Source organism: Ahaetulla prasina, chromosome 1 (assembly GCF_028640845.1).
Source record: "Ahaetulla prasina isolate Xishuangbanna chromosome 1, ASM2864084v1, whole genome shotgun sequence".
In the NCBI taxonomy this organism is placed as follows: Eukaryota; Metazoa; Chordata; class Lepidosauria; order Squamata; family Colubridae; genus Ahaetulla; species Ahaetulla prasina.
The window spans coordinates 240,888,162-240,915,255 of NC_080539.1; the positions used below are offsets into that span (position 1 = coordinate 240,888,162).

General features: G+C 36.5%; 1 protein-coding gene across 2 annotated transcripts in view; it reads left to right on the plus strand.

Moving 5' to 3' along the window:
- The window catches only part of ACTR3 (actin related protein 3), a 49,907-nt gene extending 29,834 nt beyond the window's left edge, over window positions 1-20,073 (plus strand). For both annotated transcript variants that reach the window (XM_058194374.1, XM_058194365.1), the window contains exons 3-12: window positions 1,682-1,806; window positions 3,660-3,770; window positions 7,212-7,307; window positions 8,860-8,967; window positions 9,732-9,875; window positions 11,263-11,436; window positions 13,537-13,629; window positions 14,520-14,645; window positions 16,501-16,584; window positions 17,252-20,073. In XM_058194374.1, coding sequence (XP_058050357.1) covers window positions 1,682-1,806; window positions 3,660-3,770; window positions 7,212-7,307; window positions 8,860-8,967; window positions 9,732-9,875; window positions 11,263-11,436; window positions 13,537-13,629; window positions 14,520-14,645; window positions 16,501-16,584; window positions 17,252-17,347 — 1,157 coding nt within the window. In that variant the 3' untranslated portion in view covers window positions 17,348-20,073. The remainder of the gene's footprint in view (window positions 1-1,681; window positions 1,807-3,659; window positions 3,771-7,211; window positions 7,308-8,859; window positions 8,968-9,731; window positions 9,876-11,262; window positions 11,437-13,536; window positions 13,630-14,519; window positions 14,646-16,500; window positions 16,585-17,251) is intronic.
- The last annotated feature ends 7,021 nt before the right edge of the window (window positions 20,074-27,094 follow it).

Sequence of the window (27,094 nt, forward strand, 5' to 3'; positions counted from 1 at the left end):
TATGATAGCTTGTTATTGCTGTAATCTAGAATCAGACAAATAGACAAATGTCATTAGTAGTACACATGAGAAATAAAATCTGATAATGTATTTCAGCATTGGTGAAGGGCCAGGAAGGGAGGGGGAGGAAGGAACATAGGGTTTATAATCAATTTGGGCAGTCTGTCCTTCCATAGATTTATAACTTATCAAGCATTGTGATAATTTATTTCTGTTATTTTATTATTATTTCTAGTATATTGTTATTTCTATTTGCTGTCCATTCAGAATATTATTTATTATTTGCATATTTTAATGAAGAGCATTAATGCTTATGGTTAAAGATGAAACTTTTGTCTGGTTATAATGATCAATTGATTATATACCATCAAGTGGTCAATTCTCAGTGATCTCTTTTCTAAAAACTGCTTCAGTACTTTTTGTTTTATAATTACGCATTTTTACGCATGTTTAGAATATAAAGTGAACATTTTGACAACAGCATGGATAATAAATATTTGCTATACAAAAGAAAGTTAAGAAATAAGAAGAAAGCTCCGTGAAAAAATATTCCAAGAATTTATTATAAAATACCGTATATACTCGAGTATAAGCCGAGTTTTTCAGCACGTTTTTTGTGCTGAAAAACGTCCTCTTATACTGGGTCTATCTGACTTATACTCAGTTTTGTTTTCCTTTTTCACATTTTGCGGACGGCTGGGAAGCCCTGCGGTGCAGTGAGGCGGGCGGGGGCCGCCAGCCTTCTCAGCTGAGGAGGAGGTTTCCCCAACCAGTGGTGCCTCATTTCCACCCTATACCCCAGTTTACCCCAGTTTTTGGGGTAAAATTGGGGACCTCGGCTTATACTCGGATCGGCTTATATTCGAGTATATACGGTAACTGGTATTATATAAATGTCATGAGGCTGTATTTCTGGTATAATGCCTTGTTCTTAGCATTAAAAATGATAATTCCTACTTCATTTATATAGCTGAAGCACATTATATTTAAGTCCTTTTTATTGAATCAGAAATAGTGAAATTACAATTTGAATGTTTAATATAGAAAACCAGATTTGTACTTTGGCTTTATCTCTTAAAGTCCATTGCTACTAAGGTTTGTCTCGGTGGTATTCAGCCGGTTCAGACTGGTTCGGGCGAACCAGTAGTGGTGATCTATGGTGCCCACCCACTCGCCCTGGCACTATGCCGTCCTATTTAGCCATGTTTTCTAAGGTGTGCGCATGCATGCAAACCACGCGCACAAGCAAAATGCATGCACAGAAGGTATTTTTGGTGTGCGGCGAACCAGTGGTAAAATTATGTGAAATCCACCTCTGGTTTGTCTATATTGTTGCTTCTAGTACTTCTGTGTAGAATGCTATTATCTCTCAACTCTGCTTGAATCAGGCAAACATTTAACACTCTACCCATATCTATGAGCTCTGTACACTTTTTTTGTACTTAAAAAAAATAACACTCAGATTTAACAGACATTTGCATTAACCCCCCACCCCCACTTCTAGTGATGCTTTAAGTAGAGGGTTGAGTTGTATTTGAAATTTATTTTTTCTAGAAAACTAAATAAACGTAACAACGGTAATATCCTTCAGAGTAACAAGTCTTTGTAGAACAATAAATGTTCTATTAAAAATTTAGGGTATAATTCTATGTATAATTTGCTCTTGTTTTCCGTAATAAAGGTATTGCCATCAAGGAATCAGCCAAAGTTGTTGATCAGGCACAAAGAAGGGTTATGAAAGGTGTGGATGACTTAGACTTCTTTATCGGGGATGAAGCAATAGAAAAACCCACATATGCAACAAAGGTATTTAAAATAAAAAGTGGCCTTTTTTCCCTCTTTTTTAAGCAAAGAAAGAAAGATTGTCTAACTTTCAGGGAAGAACAGTAATTTGAACTTAATTTTCCTTATACAAATTAATGTTTTACTTACTGTATCATATAATTTATTATAAACAGCAGTATGTTAATATTTCAGGTTAAGATAAAGTTTCAAGATGCTTACCAGTATATTTTAAAACAAGTTATGATAATTGATTTAATTTAAAAAGAGCAGTATCATGTAAAAATATAAACTGTATATTTAACACCTGGATGAAGCACCTGGATGAAACTGTCTATCTAGACCCGTTCCAGTCCGGTTTCCGACCCGGTTACAGCACGGAGACGGCTTTGGTCGCGTTGGTAGATGATCTCTGGAGGGCCAGGGATAGGGGTTGTTCCTCTGCCCTGGTCCTATTAGACCTCTCAGCGGCTTTCGATACCATCGACCATGGTATCCTGCTGCGCCGGTTGGGGGGATTGGGAGTGGGAGGCACCGTTTATCGGTGGTTCTCCTCCTATCTCTCCGACCGGTCGCAGTCGGTGTTGACAGGGGGGCAGAGGTCATCCCCAAGGCGCCTCACTTGTGGGGTGCCGCAGGGGTCGATCCTCTCGCCCCTTCTGTTTAACATCTACATGAAACCGCTGGGTGAGATCATCAGTGGTTTCGGTGTGAAGTATCAGCTGTATGCGGATGATACTCAGCTGTACTTTTCTACACCGAACCACCCCAACGGTTATCAAGTGCTGTCCCGGTGTCTGGAGGCCGTCTGGTCTGGATGGGGAGAAACAGGCTCAAGCTCAATCCCGCCAAGACAGAGTGGCTGTGGATGCGGCATCCCGGTACAGTCAGCTAAATCCGGCTGACCATCGGTGGCGAGTCATTGGCCCCAATGGAGAGGGTCCGCAACTTAGGCGTCCTCCTGGATGAACGGCTGTCTCTAGAAGAGCATTTGACGGCCGTCTCCAGGAGAGCGTTCTACCAGGTTCGCCTGGTACGCCAGTTGCGCCCCTTTCTGGACCGGGATGCCCTATGCACGGTTACTCACGCACTCGTGACGTCTCGCCTGGATTACTGCAATGCTCTCTACATGGGGCTCCCTTGAGGGGCATCCGGAGGCTACAGTTAGTCCAGAATGCAGCTGCGGGTGATAGATGGAGCCCTCGTGGCTCCCATATGACACCCATCCTGCGCAGACTGCACTGGCTTCCTGTGGCCTTCCGGTGCGCTTCAAGGTTTGGTGACCACCTTTAACGCGCTCCATGGCATTGGGCGGGGTTATTTACGGGACCGCCTACTGCGACCGAATACCTCCCACCGTCCCGTGCGCTCTCACAGAGAGGGTCTCCTCAGGGTGCCGTCAGCGAGGCAATGTCGTCTGGCGACGCCCAGGGGAAGGGCCTTCTCTGTGGGGGCTCCCACCCTCTGGAACGATCTACCCCCCGGACTTCGTCAGCTTTCGGACCTTCGGACCTTCCGCCGCGGGCTTAAAACATACTTATTTAATTGTGCAGGACTGAGCTAGATTTTAAATTTTGGGTTTTAAATTGGGTTTTATTTCTATTTTTAATTGGACGGGCTTTAGAATAAGTTTTTTAAATGTTTTATATTGTATTTATATTGTATTTATCTGTTTTTAGTGCCTGTAAACCGCCCTGAGTCCCTTGGGAGATAGGGCGGTATATAAATATGATTAAATAATAAAAATAATAATAATAACAGTGTACAAATAAGCCAGAGCAAAGTTAAAAGCTGCCTTTTATATTTATTCATATTTATGTGATTCTACCATAAGTTTAAATTTAGTATTCTTTTAACAATGTGCCCATTTTAAACAGTGGCCCATTCGCCATGGCATAGTTGAAGATTGGGACTTGATGGAGAGATTTATGGAACAAGTTATCTTTAAATATTTAAGAGCAGAACCTGAAGACCATTATTTTCTTTTGGTGAGTATAAAATCCGATTTGAAGTATTGGCAACTCAGGATACTCATTACTCAAAATAGAACAAATCCTTCAATTTGTAAAAACAAGCGTAATAGATAATTGAGCAAAAGTTGGAAAGTATTACCTCTGATATATAGTACAGCAAAACAATATGGTGTATAATACAAAATTACATTGTAATAAAAATTAAAAAATGCGGTACAGCGAAGTAAAGTAAGGTAGTTGTCTGACTCAAAGCTTAAGCCCTGGTGGTGCAATGGCTAGAATGCAGTATTGCAGGCAAACTGCCCACAGCCTAGAATTCGATCCTAAAGGGGCTCAAAGTTTTCTCAGCCTTCCATTCTTCTGAGGTCGGTAAAATGAGGACTCACCCAGTTCGGAACAATATGCTGACATTATGAACTGCCCAGAGAGTGCTGAAAAGCACTATGGGGTGATATATACTGTGTTTCTCCTAAAATAAGACCCACCCCCAAAAGAAAGCCCTGTGCAATTGAGAAACATGCTCTGGATTGATGTGTGTGGCGCCCCCTAGCTTCCGTTTTGCGTTCAGATGTCTTCCGGAAAGCTCTCTGCAGCCGATAACAGAGTTCTGGATTAAATGGAGGCCGGGAGCAACACAGCGGTAAGCGGCTCCTGTTGGGTGGGGCTGTCAGTGCCCTGGCAGCAAGGTGAGTAAATTAGATCCACCCAAAAAGAAGCCCTAGCTGTTTTTTCGGGGGTCAAAATAAGACCAGGGAAATACGGTATGTCTTATTGCTATAATACTGAGAACACATAAAAACCAAGTTCATAAAACATACAAAGTGAATAATTCTTTGGGGGAAATAATTATCTGGGGAAACTGTTTCTAAACCTATCTGTTATTAAGACATTTATAATCATAAAGTTTAACAAACAAAGCCAGTTCAGAGAGCTTCCCTTTGATGGATTTATTGAAGTAGAAGTTTGGTAGGTAATTTGTCAAGGATGGATTCCTTCTTTAATCAGAGAATGTGGATTCTTTCTATTTAGGAGGGAGTTGAACTCAGTAGCCCAATTGTTCCTTTCCATATCTATAATTATAGCAATTATTGTGACAATAACCAACCTAAAGTACTCCTCTAAATGCTTCTGCATTTTATAGCTTTAAAATCTTGAAATAATATTTGTAGTTTCTGAACCCAGATCAGAGAAGAGAGAACTTACTTAGTATTTAATGGCTATAAGGCTATTATAATAAAATACATAATTGCAATATATGAAAAAATACCGTATTTTTCGGCATATAAGTCGCACCGGGGTATAAGACACGCCTTAATTTTTTTTTGGGGGGGGTGGAAACAAGAAAAAAAGAATTCTGCCTCTGCGTACCATGATCCTGATGCTGGTAGGCAGAGGCAGAATTCTTTTTTTCTTGTTTTTTAAAATGTGTGTAAAATCTTGTGCCAAACTGATTTAATTAATATGATTGCTATTCACAATTAAGCTCAATTAATATTTAATTGGTTAATATTAATTATGTAAAAAGGCAGTTCCTAATTTGCTTATCTCTATCAATGCTGGTTGGATTTGAGGGGGAGTGGAGTTCAGAAATATTTGGAGAACCTGCAGGTTATTTAAAAACAATAAAACACAAGGGCTGCACTAGCTGTGCTTTCAAAGTCCAGTGACCCCCAGAAGAGAGTACATAAAGATTTCAGCAGTTCAAATTTTTGCAGCCCAGATTGGGTAGCCTGAAATACATACGTATCAAATATATATGCCTTGGGTCCTGTGCACGAGCCAGGCTGGTAGCCGGCGCTGTTCCAGCAACATCTGCAGCAACCGGCTAATCGGGAGGCCAGATCCTGAAGGTTCCTGCTGGTTACTGCCACATTCCTTAGGGCCGGGCTGCAAGGAACTGAGCCGCAAACAGCTGCATAGGCCACGCTGCCTGGTCTACGACATTGTCTTCCACCCACATACCCTGAGCTTGCTGGCTGTATGACCTAATTCCGCCGCCTAGTGAATGACACCAGCCTTGGAGGCAATGGAGAAAAATTTCTCCCCGCAACTGGACCGCACATTCTCTGAAGCCCCGGAGCCACCCACCTGCTTGCCGCCTGCCTCAACTGGGTCGGGGAATGCACCATTCCCCTACTCCAGCCTTCCTCCTTAGCCGCTGCCCGCTCTTCTTTCGCCACGCGGCCAGGAAAAGTAAGCATCCAAAAGTTACCGGAGACACTCTCCTTGAAAATGCCACCGCATTGTTCCATGTGGCGGCTGCGCAAGCGCACACCCAGCCTGCCACAGATGAATGAAATAAACGGTGTGCACTTGCGCAGCCGCCGCATGGAACAATGCGGTGGCATTTTCAAGGAGAGCGTCTCCGGTAACTTTCGGACGCTTGCTTTTCCTGGCCGCGTGGCGAAAGAAGAGTGGGCGGCAGCTCCAGAGAAAGGCTGGAGTTGGGGATTGGTGCATTCCCTGACCCAGTTGAGGCAGGCGGCGAGCAGGTGGGCAGCTCCGGGGCCTCGGGCAATCGGGACATCTCTGAGCCCCGGCCCCTGACCCTGACCGGCAAACCAGCCCCAGTCTTCGCTACCTATCTGGTAGCATTTCACCCCTGTCGAAAATGTCCAAAGAGGGGCCGGCGGGTGGGTAGGGCTACATTCGGTGTATAAGATGCACCCAGATTTTCACCCTCTTTTTGGGGGTAAAAAGATGCGTCTTACATGCCGAAAAATACGGAATGTAAAACTGCTGACCTCATTTAGCTCGCTAAAGAATTCTTCAGGAGCAGTCTTGATTTTTAAGACAAAATGTTCATGAAATTATGTAAGATGTATTGTCTCACTATTAAATCTTTTCCTCACTCACTGACATTAACAAGATTTCCAGTTTGTATGTAGAGTTCCTTAGCAGAGTTAAGAGACTTAACAGAGTTCTTCTGTTGTTTGAGAAGGTAATGTCTGGGAATAATGGGACAACAATGTTCTGTATTTGCAGGCACTACTTTCTTTTCTTTCTTTCTTTTTTTTTTAATTTACATTTATATCCCGCCCTTCTCCGAAGACTCAGGGCGGCTTACATTGTGTAAGGCAATAGTTTCATCCTATTTGTATATTTATATACAAAATCAACTTATTGTCCCCCCAACAATCTGGGTTGTAAATATAAAGGATGGAAGGCTAAGTCAACCTTGGGCCTGGTGGGACTCGAGCCTGCAGTAATTGCAAGCAGCTGTGTTTAATAACAGGCTTCTTACAGCCTGAGTCACACCGCGACCCTTTTTGTGGGGGAAATATAAGCATACTTAGGAAGTTCAGTAAGAAATCAGTTCATCTGTGGTGTTGGATATATTAGATCCTGTAAAGCTATCAAAACAAGTAAAATGAAGTATAATTATTCAGCTAAAAATATTACATAGTCTACGGAAAGTAGATTAGATTGAGCTGAATAGTTGTTTTTTCTTCACAGACTGAACCTCCTCTAAATACTCCAGAAAACAGGGAATATACTGCTGAAATCATGTTTGAATCCTTCAATGTTCCTGGGCTTTACATTGCTGTTCAGGTGAGATGTAAAGTTCTGATTTTATTAAGTAATACTCCTTAAGAAACTAGGTGGATTCTGCATCAGTTGCCCTAGAATTAGCCTGTTCTGCATTAGCTGCAGTTAGAACTTTTCTTCTGGCATCTGACCTAAATGATAATGGTAATTTTATGAGAACTTCTTTCATGCTATGTCCCAATTGGCCCACTGGACAGACAATGAGCTCACCCCAATTTGAGGTGAGAGGCCTTTTGCACGAAACTCAGACATTTGGAAATGTTCCAAATACGTTCTGAAATATAATATAAAGTTTTGTAAGTCTATGTTTGTAAATGACTAAAATGCACTCCTTTATCTTCTTTGTTTTCTTTTGATTGTTAATTTGGGATACATAAATCACTGTTCCTAGTATGAAACATCTAGTCCTGTCTTCTACCTTTTGTTGGATAGCATCTTAACTAAACAGTGAACATGAGTAAAACTGCTTGGGAGGGATGGCTAATAGTTTCTGTACAAAATGCACTAACTGCCTCTTATGATTAGGTGTGATGTGGAAATACTACCAATGTGCAAATCACACTAATGTAGAATTTCATAAAGTAATACAAATTAACTTTCTATCAAATTGAGGTAAGAGCAAAATCATCTCATAAAGTATAGTTTGTCTTTGTTTTATGTGATCTATAATTGTCTGTGAACTCTGCTTCTTGGAGGAAAGAATGATCATTAGCATAGCAATTGCTATGTAAGCTGTCAATCAGAATTTCACTTTTGCCTACTCTCAGGATATAGAGCACCTTATAATAAAAGTGTTTATTGGATGAAAGAGCAGCATGGTGCCTATAGTTTTATTATGTCTATACTTAACTCTTCTATAGGGTGTCCGTGGTTTGCTTCCACAGCATTTCTTTTGATAGGATTTATTTTTTTGTTTAACGTTTACAAGATATTTGGCATTACTTTGCTGTTGGAGATAAACTTTATTTTAAGTCATAATTCTGACTTATTAACATTTCTTATCAATATTTATTGAATATGTATATTACACTTCTTAACAAAGAATTGATAATATACCTGATTGCTATATTGGAAAAATTACATAGTAAGAAACTCATTGTAATACAGTGAATAGTACAAGTAGGAAAGGATAATCTTAATACGATAGTATATTGAGTTCTTATACTTGAACTCCTCATATTTGCAATCACTTTATGTCAAAAAGATAACATGAAAAAGAATAATGTATTTTCAACCAGTCTGAAATTAATGTAGCTTCAGTGGGATAGTCCTGCTTTCCATCAATACTTTACCTACTGAGATTGTCTCAATGCTTGAGTGCGAATTTCAGAAGAGTTCAAGTTTCTTTTCTATAGTGCTGCTGCAATTATTTAAAATTTTAACAAACTGTATCTGTTCTTATATGTTTTCATTTTCTTTTTCACTATATTCTTGTAATGTGATAATTTTCTTGGGCTATGTAATGCAGTATAAATATATTGCATGATTTTGTCTCATGTAGTATTCATTTTTTGGAGATTATAATTCACTTATGCTCAAACTGTTTCCTTGGTAGGCTGTCCTTGCTTTAGCTGCGTCTTGGACATCAAGACAAGTAGGAGAACGGACACTGACTGGAACGGTTATAGATAGTGGGGATGGTGTCACTCATGTCATTCCTGTGGTAAGATATAATTACACAGTTTCATTTATTAAAGTACTGTAATTATGGAAAGCACAATCTTTTGTTTTCAGCCTTTTCCTCATGAGTTCAGAACTATGTAACTATCCCCTACAAATTACAAAGTATGCAAAATTTTAACACTTTCATTATTTTTAATTAGTGTTAAGAAATAACATTTTCTTAGTTTATAAACTATAAGGCACTTAAACAGCCTCTTTATTTTATTTAAAAATATTTCAGTGATAGTTAACCTGGTGTCTTCAAGATATTTCATTAACAGTTCCTAAAATTCCATACTTGTGTCTGATAGAAATTAAGTCTAAAATGTCAGAATGACACCATTTGGTATACCTGTTGAAAAGTTATGCTCTTCAAAGATTTCATGACATAGAAAATGCTAATATTGAAATACTTGGTGTTCTCACTCTTGAGAAAGTTATATTAGATATTATTATTAGATCGTGCTATAGGCTGCCTTGAAAGGTATATAAATAGAAAGGCAGGGTACAAATGCATTATTGAAATGCCCTACAGGTGATCTGTAGCCCTATGAAATGCAAGTCTTGCTACTTTTATTAACTCTGAACATGAATTAGGGAGTGGAAGGAAGAGGGAAGGGTTATTAGATGAGCAGAATTTTATCTTTTCATCTGCTTAACGTGACATCATCAGAATTGGTTCTGATGAGGTGCAGTGGTCAAGTACATTCCAGTCTTTATGATTGTCTTTATGATTGTCACTGAGGACATTTCTTTTATTTTCAGGCTGAAGGTTATGTAATTGGTAGCTGTATCAAACATATTCCAATAGCCGGACGAGATATAACTTACTTTATTCAGCAGCTGCTAAGAGAACGAGAAGTAGGAATCCCTCCAGAGCAATCATTGGAAACTGCTAAAGCAGTCAAGGTAAAATATTTGGTTAATGTAAATGGATATATCAGCAATATTTTTAATGAATTATTTATTTATTTATTTATTAAGACCCAAATGCAAATTGATATATTAAAATGCAAACCCTGACTTTGCATATGTATATTCTGTGCCATCCATCAGCCTTCACAGCAAACTGGAATGAAGCCCAAAAATGACAACCCACTCTACAATTATGCACTTGCATCAAGATTTTGTGAAGCACCAGAAATGGCTACTCTGTCTGGTGCTCTTTAGATGGCTTTTATTTCTGCTTCCACAATCCGGAGTCTCAAAATGGACATCCAATTTTTTATGTCTAGTTTTTGCTGAAGTTTAGCTATTTCTAGTGTGAGCAGAGAGTAATGAAATCGAAGGAAAATGATAGAGATAATCAATAGCTGAAAAGAGTTTCTCCTCCTGCTCCCAATAAAGCCAATGGCAACAGGGAGATATTAGAAAGGTCATGAACAATAATCTGGAAACAACTAGTTTTTTGTTAATCTGGAAACAACTAGTTATTTATTTGGATTACTTAATATTTTCAAGGCATTTACATTCCCTGTAGCAAGATTTCCTTCATGCTTGGGTATACTACAACTTTCTAACTAGAACTGCCTTTGAAGAGTGGAAATTTTAATAGGTTTAGTATCTTCATCCAAAATAGTACTCACTCTTTGTACAATTCTAGGTTACAAGAATTTGAGTTTAACTGTATTTAAGTCAATAATTGCTTTAAACCATTAAGTTAATTTTAATTACTTGTCAACTCTGATAGATTTTATGGCTAATCCATGAATAAAATAGTTAATATTAGGAACTGAGAGGGTAACTATCCAGCAACTTATTTTTTTTTCCAGAATGTTATTATTCTAAATAGATTTCTGGTTTTACATTTTACATTGCGAAGACCTATAATTCCTTTCCTGGAAGTTCTTTGTCTATATTTTCCCACAAGCACATCTATTATTATTGATGGGCTTTTGGTTATACGATTGTACAGTATGTTACTATAGCAACAATATGTATGATTGCATTTTTCTGTTACTGTGTTGCTGCTGAAAGAATTAAAACTGTTCGGGCTCTCTGGGTTCTATACATTTTGTTAGCAAGGCATAAAATGTATCTATACTAAGAATCCAAGTACTAATTATCTAAACATAGGTGATTAATATTAATTTTTATCCTTCCATTTATGCCATTTGTAAACTGCCCACAGTCACTTACCGGTAGTTGAGATGGGCAATGTAGAAATTTGATAAATAAGTATTAGTCTGTATCATAGTTTTCAAGGAAACTTTTAGTCCTGTTATATCTAAAAAAGATCAAATAGAAAGCTTGGATATTTAGTCATTTTAATAAATATGTGTTCTTGTTTTTCCAGGAACGTTTTAGTTATGTCTGTCCAGACTTAGTGAAAGAATTTAATAAATACGATATAGATGGTACCAAGTGGATTAAACAATATACTGGAATCAATGCTATCTCAAAGAAAGAATTTACCATTGATGTTGGCTATGAAAGATTCTTAGGGCCAGAAATCTTCTTTCATCCTGAGGTACATTGAAGCATATTATATGTGTCTGTGAATTCTTCCTAAGTAATATTTGAAGTAAAAGAGGGGATGGTTGTTATATTTTAAACCTGCACCAATGGTGTATCTCTCTTCCTACTGTGAATTGGTTTAATTATACCACCAGTATAGTTTTTATGTTGAGCTGTAAGGTTAAATGTTTCTCCCAGCTGATGCCATTTTTTATATTGAACTGCTTGATTCATTGCTTAGCATTTGAGATGTGTAGGTGGACTCTGAATTGTTCAGCATAAGATAACAGCAGGCAAAATAGAAAGAGGAAAGTGATCAGAGGACACATTCTGGCTTTCAGTGGGCTGAATCTGGCCTTTACAAATGCCCTTTTTCTCTCAGAACAAATGTTTCTATTCTGTTTTCCCTCTGCAGTTCTCTATGGCCCTGCGATCCACCTCTGTGCATGATTAAGCACATTGCATCCCTTTATCTGTATTATGAAGCTGGAGTATTTTGCTTTAAATCATAATGATACTGTTAGTCACTTTTGATGTGGTATGATTGAAGGGCTGAATTGCATCCTCCTAGATCAAGATAAGTTTATCTGAAGTGTTACATGTTTGAAAGAAAAACCCTACCTCTACATTTACATATATATAGAGATGGGTAACTGAATACTTTAGAGCAGTGATGGCTAACCTTTTTGTCGTCGCGTGCCAAAAGTGGGGGGGCATGCGTTTATGTGGGGGGGTACCCATAATTCAATGCGCCCTGCTCCCCATTGTGCGCGCATGCCCCCCCGCGCTCCCCCCGCTTTTGCCATGCAATAGCATGGTGGGCCCAGTAGGCCCATTTTTTGTTCTCCCCAGGCTCCAGAGGCTTTCTAGGAGCTTGGGGAGGATGCAAACGGCCTTCCCCATCCCCCTGGTGGCCCTCCGGAGGGCCAGTGGGCCCAGAAAGGCCTGAAAATCAGCTGGCTGGTATGCACATGCGCACTGGAGCTGAGCTAGGGCACCAATCGCGTGCCCACTGATATGACTCCACATTCCACCAATGGCACGCATGCCATAGGTTCGCCATTATGGTTTTAGAGCTATATTGACATAAAATTTCCACAATCGATGAAAATTGGTGGCATGGTTTCCATTATTTAGAGGTGAGAAAACAGTAAGTCTAGTATAAGCTCTAAAATCCCTTAACAGAGCTTTTTAAAAAACGGGGAAATGTTCAAATTTCAGCAATAGCACTATCACTTAACTTATATACTACTCCATAGTGCTTTATAGCACTCTGTAAGCGGTTTACAGAGTCAGCATATTGCCCCAGCAATCTGGGTCCTCATTTTACTGATATCGGAAGGATGGAAGGCTGAGTCAACCTTGAGCTGGTCAGGATCAAACTCCAGACTGTGAGCAGAGTTTCCCTGCAATACTGCATTCTAACCACTGCGTCACCACAGCTCAGGGTATTTTCCCTCATAACCCAAAGCTATTCCTGCAGAAAATATGGTCCTATCTATTTTATATCACTACCTCACCACAATGGTCTTAGACGTATACAGACATGTTAAATACAGTCACAAAAAGCTTGTCCAAGCCTAACAGAAAACAAGGCAGAAGTTGTGGATGTTTGTTTTCCTTCACTTTTCTAACTTCACTTTCCTTTTAATTAGAAATAAATCTTCCCCAAGTCATGCTATTTTTAATATATAACTCCTAGTCAAATCACCATTTCTTTTCATACATTGCTTCCCATTTAATTTGTGGGTTAATTATCTCTAGTTCTTAAATTTATTCCTTCTTCTAGTTTACTTTCTTGAGGATGCTAGAACAATCTATACTAATCATTCCATTCTAATTTTTTTTAAATATGCGGGATAGTAGTTAAGGCACCAAGCTAGAAACCATGAGACTGAGTTCTAGGCCTGCTTTAGGAATGAAAATTGTCTGTGTGAGTTTGGGCTAGTCATTTTCTGTCAGACTACTCTTCCAGGGTGGTGATTGTAGGGAAAACAGGAGGCAGGAGTACTAGGTATGTTCACCATCCTAAAAGAGATAGAAATGTAGCAAGGTAAAAATACAACAACAACAACAACAAAAATAATAATAGGAATACTATTTCTGTTTTCAGTTTGCTAATCCAGACTTCACACAGCCCATCTCAGAAGTAGTAGATGAAGTTATTCAGAACTGTCCTATTGATGTTAGACGCCCACTGTATAAGGTTAGTCAAATGAGAAAAGGTAAAGTATGGATGTCAAAAGGTGTTGCTAGATGCAAAGCATCTATTTTTTTCTATTTCCTAAGAATCTCCCTCCCTCTCTTTTAGATAAAAGCAGAGTTTTAGATATATAGATAACTAAAAATAATATTTGAAAGCATGGTGGTTGTATTTATGATTGGCTATAAATATGATAATAACAATTGAGCTTGGTATTAGCTGGTTCTGCTTATTCCTTTAGTTGTACTGTCTTCCACTATCTCTGAAGGAATTTGTACATGATTTAATGTAGTACAACTTACTGATGTCAGGAATTAACATTTTGGTCATAGTTAAATGTAGACAAACTGCTGAAATCAGTTGTGATCAGCAGGCCAGTCTAGTTTGTGAAACTGAAAAGGAGTTTTTGTGATCTCCTCTGGATTCTGACCCTCCGAGAATAAATGTCTCCTTGGAGACCTTTGCACAGGAATCCCCTGGGCCTTGGGGATAACTCTGCTAGCTAGCTTGGAAATGCTTTCTGTCAACAGAAGGTCATTTTATCTCATCTGAATCCTCTCAGCTGCTGCCTGACTTTTAAGATTTGCTTTTGTTCTGTAAATTTGTTTGGTTTAAAATTATTACATTTTGTTGATTGGTGAAAGCATATTTGAGCAGCGCTATTCTCCCTCCTTAAGATTGCTCAGTGCATTACTTAAAAGATACAACTTTGCCTTCTATGTAGGAAATAAAGTCTTTGAACAGGTCACATGTATAGAAATTGCAGCTGTTTGTCTGTCTTTTATGACTGGTTAGAAATGTCATTATTACCACTATTAGTAATTCCAGAAGTGAATATCTGATTTTTACTGCTGCATAAATGATTTGATTTTGTTTGTGCAATTTTAATTCAGAATATTGTCCTTTCTGGAGGCTCAACAATGTTCAGGGATTTTGGACGGCGTTTGCAGCGGGACTTGAAAAGGACTGTGGATGCTAGACTGAAACTCAGTGAAGAACTGAGTGGTGGCAGACTGAAGGTTTGTTTCCTAGACAATAGAATGCATTTATTTGGATGGCAAGTGCTCTGATTTAATGCTTGCTTGGAATGGAAACTTTTAACAATGTCCTTATAGTACTGAATAGTAATATTAATATGATTTTCCTTGTTATCTTTGTAATTTTTTTATTGTAGAAAGTACTCAGATCTGTGCTTTTGAAATGAACAGTTGCGATGAAGTGGTGATCTTTACCACCTAATGCAGGCAGCTGAGTACTTGGTGTTTCAGATATTCCTAGGCAGTTGATCTATTGGTCGCTTAGTGCTTTGGGTCCTTCATCTTCTCTCTGCACCTCTTCCAGTTGGCTCAGATTTTATCTCATTATTTGATAGTGTTTATGTTATTTTAATAATGAATAAAATAAAGTAAACACTATCAAATAATGAGATAAAATGAAACTGAGCCATTATTTAATTACTGTATTTTTCATTGCCCCTATAATACCTCTGATGGATGATGTATATCAAAAAACATGAAAAGCAGATACTAAAAGCATATTCATTTTAGTATTATTCAGCAATTGCAGTTAAATACTGCTTGAGCCTGCAAGTATTAGTGAGGTAATATTGGCAATAACCAGTTATGGAGTTACAGACCCTTTAGACTTGGTGAGGCAATAGTCCATTTAATTCATCTATCTCAAAGTTTTCTTTATCTATTATGAAAGAAGTTGCCATAGAAGCTTCAGTACTATCCCCTACAAAGCAAGTATCAGAAATTATTTAATAAGTTTAATTTGAAGCATCTCAATTTTGCAAATTTGTAATGGCCTATTCTATACATTTTGAAAGTGTTTCGAGTTTGAAAACCAGCTACAAACACACAGAACTTGCCTGCTTACCTGCTCGAAATGCCCTTTCAAAGTTCAGATAGTTCAAATTGAAATATTCGGCACATCTCTAATTTTGAGAATCTTTTTCTTGTTTAAAAATTTATTTTGATCTTTACTAACATGTACTAAACTAGGTGTTATTTTGCTTCAACTCTGGATGTTGCTCTGACTCAAGCAACATATTAGGAATAACCAGTATTTAGTTGAATAGTATTTTCTAAATAAATAGTGATTACAATGAAAAATGTGATGAGCTTAAAAGAGGTTTATTAGAATTTAAGAAACACATTGCTATTATATTATATTATATTATATTATTTTTATAAATTATTATAAATGAATTTAATAAAGGTGGCTTGGTACTTTGCTAAACTTTAACTGCTAAATTATTTTTACTACTTTTACCATGGAAATGCAGTGGAATTAAACAAATATTCCCAATGATAGAATACAAGTATTAATATTAATTTGAGATAAAACATTGGAAAATATTTATATTATACTGTATATACTATTTCCCAGTAAGGTTTTTGCTAAAAAGCTAGCCTATTCTTTTTAGATGGAAATGCAGGAATTAAATGTAGAAATTATGCTCCAAAGTATATATTTTCAAATAGGTAATTGATTGTTGATCTATAAATTATATTTTTGGTGTTATTTCTTGAAGCTGTTCAGCTATGAGACTGTATGAGAATTGGGTTACAAATAATCCGACTCCATCTTCTTCTCTAGGGCTCTGCAGATCATATTAATCAGTCAAATGATTCTTGTTAAACTAAACAAAAAATAAATTAAATAAAACTGAATAAAAATTGAATTAAAGTTGTGTAAATCTATTTTCAATAGATGTGATGGTACAATTGTAAGTGTGTTTTATTCCTCAGAATAATGTTAAAGCATTTATTTTTATACAAAGTAATATTGCAATATAGTAAATTTTTTATAAGTGGACTTGTACATTTTATGGAATTAATCTTATACTGATTTTGTTTTCCATTATAGCCAAAACCTATTGATGTACAAGTTATTACTCATCATATGCAAAGATATGCTGTTTGGTTTGGAGGATCAATGCTGGCTTCCACAGTAAGTTTACAAAAATAGAAAAGGAATCTGAAGAGATGGTTCACTATAATAGTAATTGCAATATTATATTAGGTAATAGGCATTAAAATAAATGTTGTAAAATATTCAGAAAGAACAGAAAGAATATTTCTTTGACTGGGAGCTGCTCAGAGTATCTTTTATCTCTTCCTGGTCCAGATGATATTCTGAAATTTTAGAATAGGGATAGATAGCACTTTTATTTAGAATAAGCTACTGTATAAGACTTATGAATTTGTAGAAGCTTACATTATTTGGCTTTAAGCCTTTTCAAACGGGAAAAAACACCAAACTCTTTGAGTAGTTCATGATTTTTAATAGGAGTAGTGAGATGGCTTCCTGAGAATACAGGAAAAGTCTTTAAAACTTCAGGTCCATCTACTCTGGAGTTCCATGCACCTAGCCTTCAAATGTACAATAAAAACTGAACACAATATTCAAGAACACCAATTTACTGCTTATATCTTCATTTCAAAGATTGGAAACATTTATTTTTATAGGGTAACTGCATCATTTGTGATAACATTAATACAATAATCTTTCTTATGGGATTTTTTTGTCCTTTTCCAAAATGTTTATTTTAATAAATATAAAATTGCAATATGATCCAGTGCATTAATTTAATTTTCTCTTTTGTCGTCTTTTTCAGCCTGAGTTCTACCAAGTATGCCACACCAAAAAAGATTATGAAGAAATTGGTCCTAGCATCTGTCGTCACAACCCAGTTTTTGGAGTTATGTCTTAAATCTGACATTTAATGAATTGAGTTTAGCGAGGCAAGAAAATGGTCTTTCTCAGTGCTTGTTTGTCTGGATGGTCGGTATTAAGATAAGAAACATGACTTGAAAATAAGAAAAAAAAAGACCAAACACAATTAAACAGGAATATTTTAATAACTGTCTCAACATGCTGATATAGTGGGAAGCCAAAACAATTCAAAGTGTTTTTTTCTTTTGACTGAATATTTGAAGCTGTGCATAAACAAAACAAAAGGAGTTGGTCTTTGTTCTTTTTGTGCCCTAATATTTTGTATATTAATGGAATATCCAAGATTTGATGGGATTTGATGGTATGTAGATAGTCAGCTCTATAATTCTTCTATTGTACTCTTAATTGTGTACAATGCAAGAGCCTGTTTATATTTCCTACTTTTTTATACATTGAGAAAAAAATATCAGTGATTGAAAGTAATGTTAATATTCGACAGAAAAAAACACCAGTGACCAATTGGAGGGGAATGTGAAAATTAATAATGCCCACATGGAGTTTCATCATGTAAATCTCTAATAATGTCAAAATATGACCAATCTTCCACTTGCATTCCATACATAATGCAACTTGGCAAATGCTTTTGGACCTGAGGGACTAGAATCTTGGATTAAGTGATGCCTGCTAGTGCTTTCTGATTATTCGGTGCATTTTCATTCTATTTCTTGCTTGGGGGAAGGGGTGGGAAAGTAAAGACAAGACTGTTGGACAAGTATTGCAGTTCTGTAGTGTCATTTCTAATTGCAACCAAATATTCCGATTATGAAAATGGGTGTATTCCACCATTCCAATAAAGACACAACATTCTTTTTTAATATTCATGTGAGGCCTTTCAATTTCGTTGTTTAATCATTTGTGAAGGTCCTTCTAATCTGCAATTACAGTTTCTCACTCCCTAATTTGGAAAATATGAGAGGAGATACATGTATGCAAGTGGTGTGTTATCTATTTAATAGCATAATGCAGTTTTAGAAGCGTAATTCTAATTAAATATATGTTTTTCATGAGATTTTGGTAAATAAAGCTGTTGCATTCCTGGCGTCTTGTGTCACAGATTTGATACTGTAACTCAAGAGAATCAAGTATAAGAACTATATTAATGGTATGTCTAGTCAGAAGCAGACCTGGTGGGGCTGAATATCAAGTATGTAGAGTATGTAAAAATGGAAGTATTGCTGCGTTTAACAAAGCTTTTCTTGACTGGAAGCCTTGAACAGAGAAAGTTCCTGATCATTCAGAATTATAGTTAAATTTCCATCTTAAACTTTTGGGTAAGTGTGGGGTGGTCATAACCGGAGACTGGAATTTAAAGTGCATCCTGGCTGTGATCTATCTTTATAAATATTGAATGTCTGAACAAAATTATAACAAAGTATGACATCTGAATCTAGAATTATGTTAGATGTGCTCACACAATGCAGGATAATAAGCTTGCTATGAACTAGGGTTTATTAAGGGCTTACAAATCCATCTCAAAATCTAATTTTTTTAAAAATAGTTTTTATTCAAGTTTAAAAATGCAGAGATAAAAAAACTAATGCAAAGCAAGAAAAAAACAAAACGAAAACAAAAAAGTGCAGAGACAAAAATGGGAAGGGAAGGAAGAACAAAAAATGAATCAAAATTTGGATGTCCCATGAAACTATGCCCATAGTGGTTGGTTTATCTGCTGATGTGAAAAAAAGAGTAAAGCAGAAATTGGAAGCTGCATATAAATGACTTCAATCACAAGTCAGGATTGCTTATGTCTTACTGTAACACTTGTCTCATAAAGAATAGGGATTTCTTCATAGTATCACAGACTGAACTATATGTAGCCTGAAGTGAAGTATCATATATGATGCCAAGATCTATTTTGTGGATTTCTCATGGAACCTAGGATTAGCAAATTGCCATAGATTTTTGCCAGAAGATACCTTTTGGTATCTAACTCTGATTATCAAAAAACTCACCAGAAAGAAGAAGTTGTGCTTCTGTGTATTTAAGATTAAATTATATTTTTTTTCAGTGAGTTTAGTTTAAAAATCAAGGATATTTATATAAAATCTTGATTTTAAGGCCAGTTATGGGGAAGGGATGTCCATTAAATGTATGTTTACATAAGTGATATATGTATGTCAATTGCATGATTATAGAAATGATATAATTACATAATTTGCATAATTATACAGATCAAGCAAATTGCATCAGTTACATAATTATGGAACTTGACATAAATAATGTTACTTGTCTGAACTGCTTACAATGGACATTGGGGGGCTAATATGACTGAACAGGGATTCATAAAACCTTGCATCAAACTGAATAATGATTTACTTAACATCTGGAGAAACAGTACTTTACTTCAGGAGCTGCCAGCTCTTAATTCTGAAAAAGTCAATGGTGTTACACATCAGTCCTATACAGATTTGCACAGAAGGAAGTTCTATGTTACACAGTAATTCAGTAGGACTCACATGGAATTCTTTGTGGTCAAGTTTGCACTCTTGGTCTTCAAGTAAATAAGTCTTGTTTATTTTTGCATTGTAGAGATGATGCTAAAACCTGTTCCTCATCTTCAGTTCTTCAAACCTTGTGTTATAATCTTGGTTTGTAAAATCAACTTTAGTTGCCAGCTGATACGATTAGTTGGTAATAAACCTGTGTTTATAGCAATTAAAATTATTTAAATGCTTATACAGAAATAAAAAGAATCAAATAAGGTTTTTTATCTTGGTAACTTCTATCAGTCCATCCTGCGTGTGTTAATAAGTTAATGGCAAGAATTTACTTACTCTAAGTAACTTGTAAAGGAACTGGATAATTACTTGTTTTTTGTAGCAACTGGAATGCATTAACTTTTTTTAAAAAATCAAAATTTTAATGAAATATTACTTATAAATGAAAGCCTCTGTTCAGTACCTTAATAAACTCATTGTAAGGAAAATGTATGGATTTTCTATTTAAAATGAAATTTGTTAATTATATGAAAATCCTGTGTAATAATAATAATAAAGAATTGGCATTACCAGAAAATTGTGAAAGACAATTTTGAAAATAATATATTGCATGTAAGTGCTAAATATTAGATTACATATATAATGTGTACTGTTCTAATCTTTAATAAAAGCTTTTGCTGTCTTCTAGAAAGCTGACAGCAGAGAAAATTCTGCACAAAATATTGGTTCTTATCTCCTAAACTTCAGCATTTAAAATATAACCTTTGTCAGTTTGCATCTGGAGAGCTTAAAATAGTGTAGTTTTTATTTTATGCAGAATTGTAATACTAGGATTTTCTTTTGGTGTACCTAAATAGATTTTTCCCCATGACACTATTTTAAAGAGAGGACTAATTTATATGTTGTTTGAAATAGGTTGGGTCTTTGATGATCATGAAACAAATTGGTATCAATTCCAGTGTAATTTTCTAAGACTTGTTTCCAAGACTCATTGAGTACAGAGCCTTCAAATCTAGGATAGGTGTTTTCTAGGCAACTTGAATCATATATAAAGTTAATATTCCCCACCTCCATTCCTATGATTGTGCCTTCCAATATGAAAATGTCTAGGCAAAAATTTTAGGAAAAATTTCATGGTTAGATCTTTTGAAGTGTCAACAAGGATTGTTGGTTTTTTTGAGCAGTGCTTTTCATTGCCATTCTAATTGACTCTGTTCAATAGTCAAATCATTGGGGGAGGAAAGGGTTTCCCAAATTATGGCCTTCTACTTTTATTGTCTTACAAAATAGCTAAGGAACCATCATAATGCAGCAGCCTAGTTTCCTCTAGTGATCGTCCTGTTGAGATTCATCACTGATCTTGTAATACAGTTTGAAATCTCAAAGCTAGGTAAACTTCTATTATGAAATTATTTATTTAATGTGATACGTTGAGCCTACTTTAACAAGGAATATGTTGATTTCCCCTCAGTACAATCATACCATATTTCAGAATCAGTTTTTAAGAAAGTTTAAGAGAAACTCTGAAACATTTATGTTAATTTTGGAAGCTGTTTTTAAGCTCTGAGAATTAGGGAATGAGATCTAGAGACTTTGTATTGCCAGACCTGGCCCCCAAATCACTAAATAAGAAGTTATTCTGATTCAGATTATGTGTAGTGTTTATTTTTGAATATCATATAGGGAGACCTTGTTCTGCATCTGTCTGTTTTTCTACCTCTGTTACCAGATGGATATATAAACAAAAAGATGCATGCATATGAAAGTGTCCTTAGTACTAAAAACAAATTCCTATTTAAAATGCTGTTTTGATAGCACCTAGCCTGTAGTTTGTAAGTCCAAAACAAATAATTAAAAAGTATAATTTGTTTATTTGACTATAATAATGCCCCCCCTTTATTTTTTAAAAGTAGTCACATTGCACTGGAATTTAATATATGTTAATACTGTATTGTATATACACATGCAGATATGCTTACCATCTTAAACTTTATATATTTATTCAATAGCAGAAATGTGTTAATTGCCTTTTAGGTAGCTATTGAACATGAAATTCAAAGCTATACATTGAAATAATATTATTAAATTATAATAATTAAAAACATGATAGCCTTGACATAGAACTCCACAAGTCTTTTTATGTTGTATGTTCAAAATCACCTCCAGTGTCTTTAAGGAATACACCATTTCTAAATGAAAAATGTATTCTGAAGTCTTTACAACATTTATTAGAAAAAAAATTAAATCTATGCTGATCTTATTTTGAACCAGTAAGACTGATCTTTATACTAGCTACGTTCAATATTCCTCATTTCAGCATTATTATAAAATAACTTCTGACTGAAGTAGCAGATAAAAATCAGTAGTTATTAAATCAGAAGTAGTGATTTCCATCAGTCTTTGGAGCCAACCTTCTGCTTATACTTGGAATATTATGCGCTTCTACAATGTATATTTTCCAGTATCTGCTCTGAACTTTATAATGAAACTGGAATCTGAATACAGCTGTCTATTATTATAGTGACAACCACAATAAGCTTCTTAAAGCGTGCTTGCAACATAAGGCTAGAGAATGCAGAACTCCAGTCAATCCAAGTTAATGACACTTGTAGAAAATGATTATTAGTCCTGAATTTTTAGACTGTGTATCTTCAAAGCTATTCCTTATGTCAATAGCACCAACCATCTGATAAATGTTGGCTGACATTTTAACAGTTCACAAAGAAACTGAATACGTCTTCCATCTCTGAAGAGGCTTAATATGTCGGAAAAAAGTAGAAGCCAATGCTCTATAATTAGAAGTATGAATCATTTATTAAATATCTTGGCACTACAGCACTTATATGTTAATTTTTATCCTCATAAAATTTTTATCCTGATAAATTTTTATCCTGATAAAAATCCTAAATGTAGATACCATCAAGTGGTAAATATGTTGTTAACTCCCTACAGGTAGTCTTTGACTTACAAGTTTGTTTAGTGACTGTTGAAAGTTGCAACAGCACTGAAAAAAGGGATTTATGACCATTTTCCACACTTATGACGATGGCAGCATAACCATGTTTACGTGATTTACATTCAGATGCTTGGATACTGACTCACATTTATGACGGTCGTTGTGTCCTGTGATCCCCTTTTGCAATCTGACAAGTAAAGTCAATGGGGAAGCCAGATTCACTTAACAACCGTGTTACTAATTTAACAACTGCAGTGATTCACTTAACAAATGTGGTGAGAAAAGTCATAAAATGGGACAAAACTTACTTAACAATTTTCTCACTTAGCAACATAAATTTTGGGCTCAATTGTGGTTGTAAATTGAGGATTACCTATAATTAGGGAGCAAGCATATTAACATGAGAAGAGAAGATACCATTTCTTAGGGCAGTTTCCTGTTTGCCTTGTCATTTGATCAGCTATACAATCTGGATTTTAAATAAGCGTAAACAGAATTGTGAGACACTCGTTTTACTTTTTTTTTAAAAAAATACTTAGGCTCATAATTTGGTTTATTGTTCACTTTTGGGACTGATCCTTTGGCACCCTCTCTCAATTGCATTTTATGTCTTAATTTGCTTTTCTGTACAACTTTTAAGATACTGTGTAAAAAGCTCTTTTGTTGTTCCAAACCTAAGTTGCCTATCTTAACAATAAAAGTCTAATGTATAATTCTGGAATACAAGTCAATGTGATCTAACGTGTGCATAGCTGTTTTTTTCTCTTTTAATTATTATTTTACACAAAAGTATAATCCAGCTAATCACATATGCATGATTCATGCTTTTTAGAAAAGAAATACATGCACACAAAGTGCTCCAGAATACTGTAATTGCCTGTTGAGAAAAAACATGAAAACTTTAATCTTATGATTTATTTAGACCTCTGGACACAATGTTTATTCCACTCCACTTCAAGAGAGCCCTGAAGAGTTAGTTCTTTCCTTAGCCACCCGATAGGATGATATGCCTGCCCATTGTTGAGTCTGTGAACAGTATGATAGTTTTCTTTCCCCAATATGGCTGTTTTGTTCCTGTTTTAATTGTTAACTAACTAATAAAGGTTTGTTTTTAATCTTTATTAGTCACCCAGAGTTGAATATGAATTGGGAAGCCATAGAAATGAGAAGGAGGGAGGGAGGGAGAGAGAGAGAGAGAGAGCGCTTTATATATTATTTAGCCAAGACTGAATACTCTTGTATCACAGACTGGCAGGGTCAATTCAAAGTGCTATCCTTCATTCCCCAGTTCACTGTTGATTTAAATTTTTTAATCTGGCTTGAACTTCCCATTTTCATTGGATGACCCTGGCTTTAGTAAGAGGAAACATTTCCCTTTTTCTCTTCTCCCTAGCACATATAAGCTTACCTACCTTTGTCAGATCAATTCTATTCTTATTTCCTTTTTTCCTCCCAAAGTCCAGATGTTGAAACTATTCAACACAAAAAGTTACTTTATTCTTTCGTCATCTTGGTTGCCTATTGATGCCCAATTTGCAATTCTAGCCAATCTTTCTGATGGCGAGCACTAGGCAATGCACAATATAATTTTTTATTCACCACCATTCTAAGTTTTCCTTCCTGATCAATTGCTGCATGCCTGATGAGATTTCTTCAGAGTAGATTGTCAGAATTTTACCTTTCTTTACTTTGAGGTGTGCACATCAATTCCCAATCCCACAATCTAGAACAGGGGGGTCAAATTGGATTTCTTCGAGGGACAGATCAGCATTGTAGCTCTCTGCGGACTGGCGGGGTGGTAGTGACGGTGGCGGGACAGATGCCTTTAGCACCCTGACGGCCAAAATGGGGTGTGTCTGTGCGCAGCCCCCCCTAGACCTCATTTTCACCCTTCATGGTCTGCAGCACTCTGCCGACTGTTTTTGGGCCATTTTTCAGCCCATTTTCTGGGATTGTTTTTGGGCCTGTCTTCAGTCAGCAGAATCCTGCAGGAGGCCATGGAGGGTGAAAATGAGGTCCGGGGGGCGCACACAGCAAGAGACACTGGGGGCCAGTCCTTTGATATTTTCAGGCCAGCCCTGCGGGCTGGATTTAAGCACCCTGTGGGCTGGATCCGGCCCATGGGCCTTGAGTTTGACACCTCTGATCTAGAGAGATCCTTTTAGAGTTTTTTGTTTGGACTAGCCTGGATAAGGTGTCATCAGTAAAGTTGGACACTCTGCTTAATTGTTAGAGGTTTATGAACAACTTAAAACATGCTGATGCCCACATTCTTTTCCGCTGTATTTAATGTGCATCTTTCTCTACCTGTTCTTCAATGAATGATTCATAAGAGACAGGGAACTTGTCAACTGCAAATAGACCTAGAAGAATTTTTGATAATTTCATCCTGCTAAAACTGGCTTCAGGGTGAATGCGCTATGGGGATCAGGATGGGAGGCAGATGATTGATGGTTGGCTTTTACTTCAGCATTTTTCAGTGCCATCAAATGTGGTGTCCTGCTGAATCTTTAGAGAGAGCTGGGAAGAGATGCTATTGCTTTTCTCAGGTAGATTTTAGGCTATGTTATGTGAAACAATCTTTTTTTTAAAAGTTGGGGCTCTGGTGTATCTCCAGTGCTTTTCAAGGGCCTCTGTGGCTCAGACTGGTAAGACAGTCTGTTATTAACACAGCTGCCTGCAATTACTGGAGGTTCTAGTCCCACCAGGCCCAAGGTTGACTCAGTCTTCCATCCTTTATAAGGTAGGTAAAATGAGGACCCAGATTGTTGGGGGCAATAAGTTGACTTTGTATATAAATATACAAATAGGATGAAGACTATTGCTAACATAGTGTAAGCCTCCCTGGGTCTTCCGAGAAGGGCGGGATATAAATGCAAAATAAAAAAAAAAAAATCTATATGAAAATGCTGGAACCTCATAATATTTATAGCCATTTTTCTGAAATCTCCACTGGATATACACTTTTCATAAATGTCTGCTTGTTCTTAGTTGTGAATTAAAGAATGAATGATTCTTCCCTTCTTGTGAGAGTCATAGTTCCAGAGAAGTAGATTTTTATGATGATTATTTCCCAGAAGATGATTATATATGATTTGTGGTGTTTTAGGATCCAAATCTCTCTGGTTCCTTTGACAGAAGCAACAATCAAAACTGCTTTGTATTAATTTGATAAACCAGCCACATCTCTTTCTGGAAGAAAATGTTTTAATACAGTACATGGGCGATTCATCTCTAGGTTTCACTAGTATAATGCATTGTTTGTGGGGCTCTTGTGTATTTAGAGTGGAAAATTTGGTTGGTACAGAACTAGGCAGATAACAGGAACAACTGATCAAAACTGGAAACTTCTTTTCTGAGTAAAATACAAAATACTGGTTCTTCTGTTTAAAACTATATATACTTGGATCTATGTTACTTGAGTAATTTCTCTTTCTACTGTATATTCCAAACCTGCCTATTCATGAGATCATTGGATGAAAGTCAGTTAAATTTGCTATGATTCTTCTTGTGATTCTTCATACTTGGAACTGAACATCCTCTATAGTTGTCTCAGTTCTTTGAAGTGTATTCCCTGTTGAAGCTGACTTGAGCTGAGTTTCAAAAAGGTCTCAAACTCTCATCTCTGTTTGCTTGACAATTTTTTATTAATTTATCAAAATATAAAATACAAAGAAAAATTAAATGAAAATACTGTATTTTTCGGAGTGTAAGATGCACTTTTTCCTCCCTAATAGTGGGTGAAAATTTGGGTGTGTCTTATACCCTGAATATAGCCCTATCCACCCGCTGGCCTTCACCCTTTAGCCTCTGCCTCCCAGCAATTTACCTCCTTGCAGCAAACAGCCCATTTCAACTTCAGCACAGTCTGATTAGCACAAGCAGTTGATTGCTGGTTGGATTGGCCTCCCAACCTTCAGCTGTTTCAGGCTGCCATTGCCTATTGCTGTGTGGGCCTCCGCTGTTTGCTGCAAGGAAGCAAATTGCTGGGAGGCAGAGGCAGATATTTTTTTCTTGTTTTCCTCCCCCAAAAAGGTAGGTGAATCTTATAGTCTGGAGTGTCTTATACTCTGAAAAATACAGTAATGAGAAAGTAAGGGAGGAAAAGGGGAAGAGGAAAAACCGTAGGGTAAAAGGGGGGGAAAGCATCAAACTCCAACACTTTTTAACTCAGTGGAATAAAGTAATGACATACAGCCTCAACTTCTTACTTTTGCACAATAATACGCCTTTGCCATTTCTATAACAACAAACCTATCTAATTTAGTAAAACCCAAAGTCAAAGTTTCATTTTTTCCCCACCTCAAGCATAAAGTCCAGAAGTGGTTTC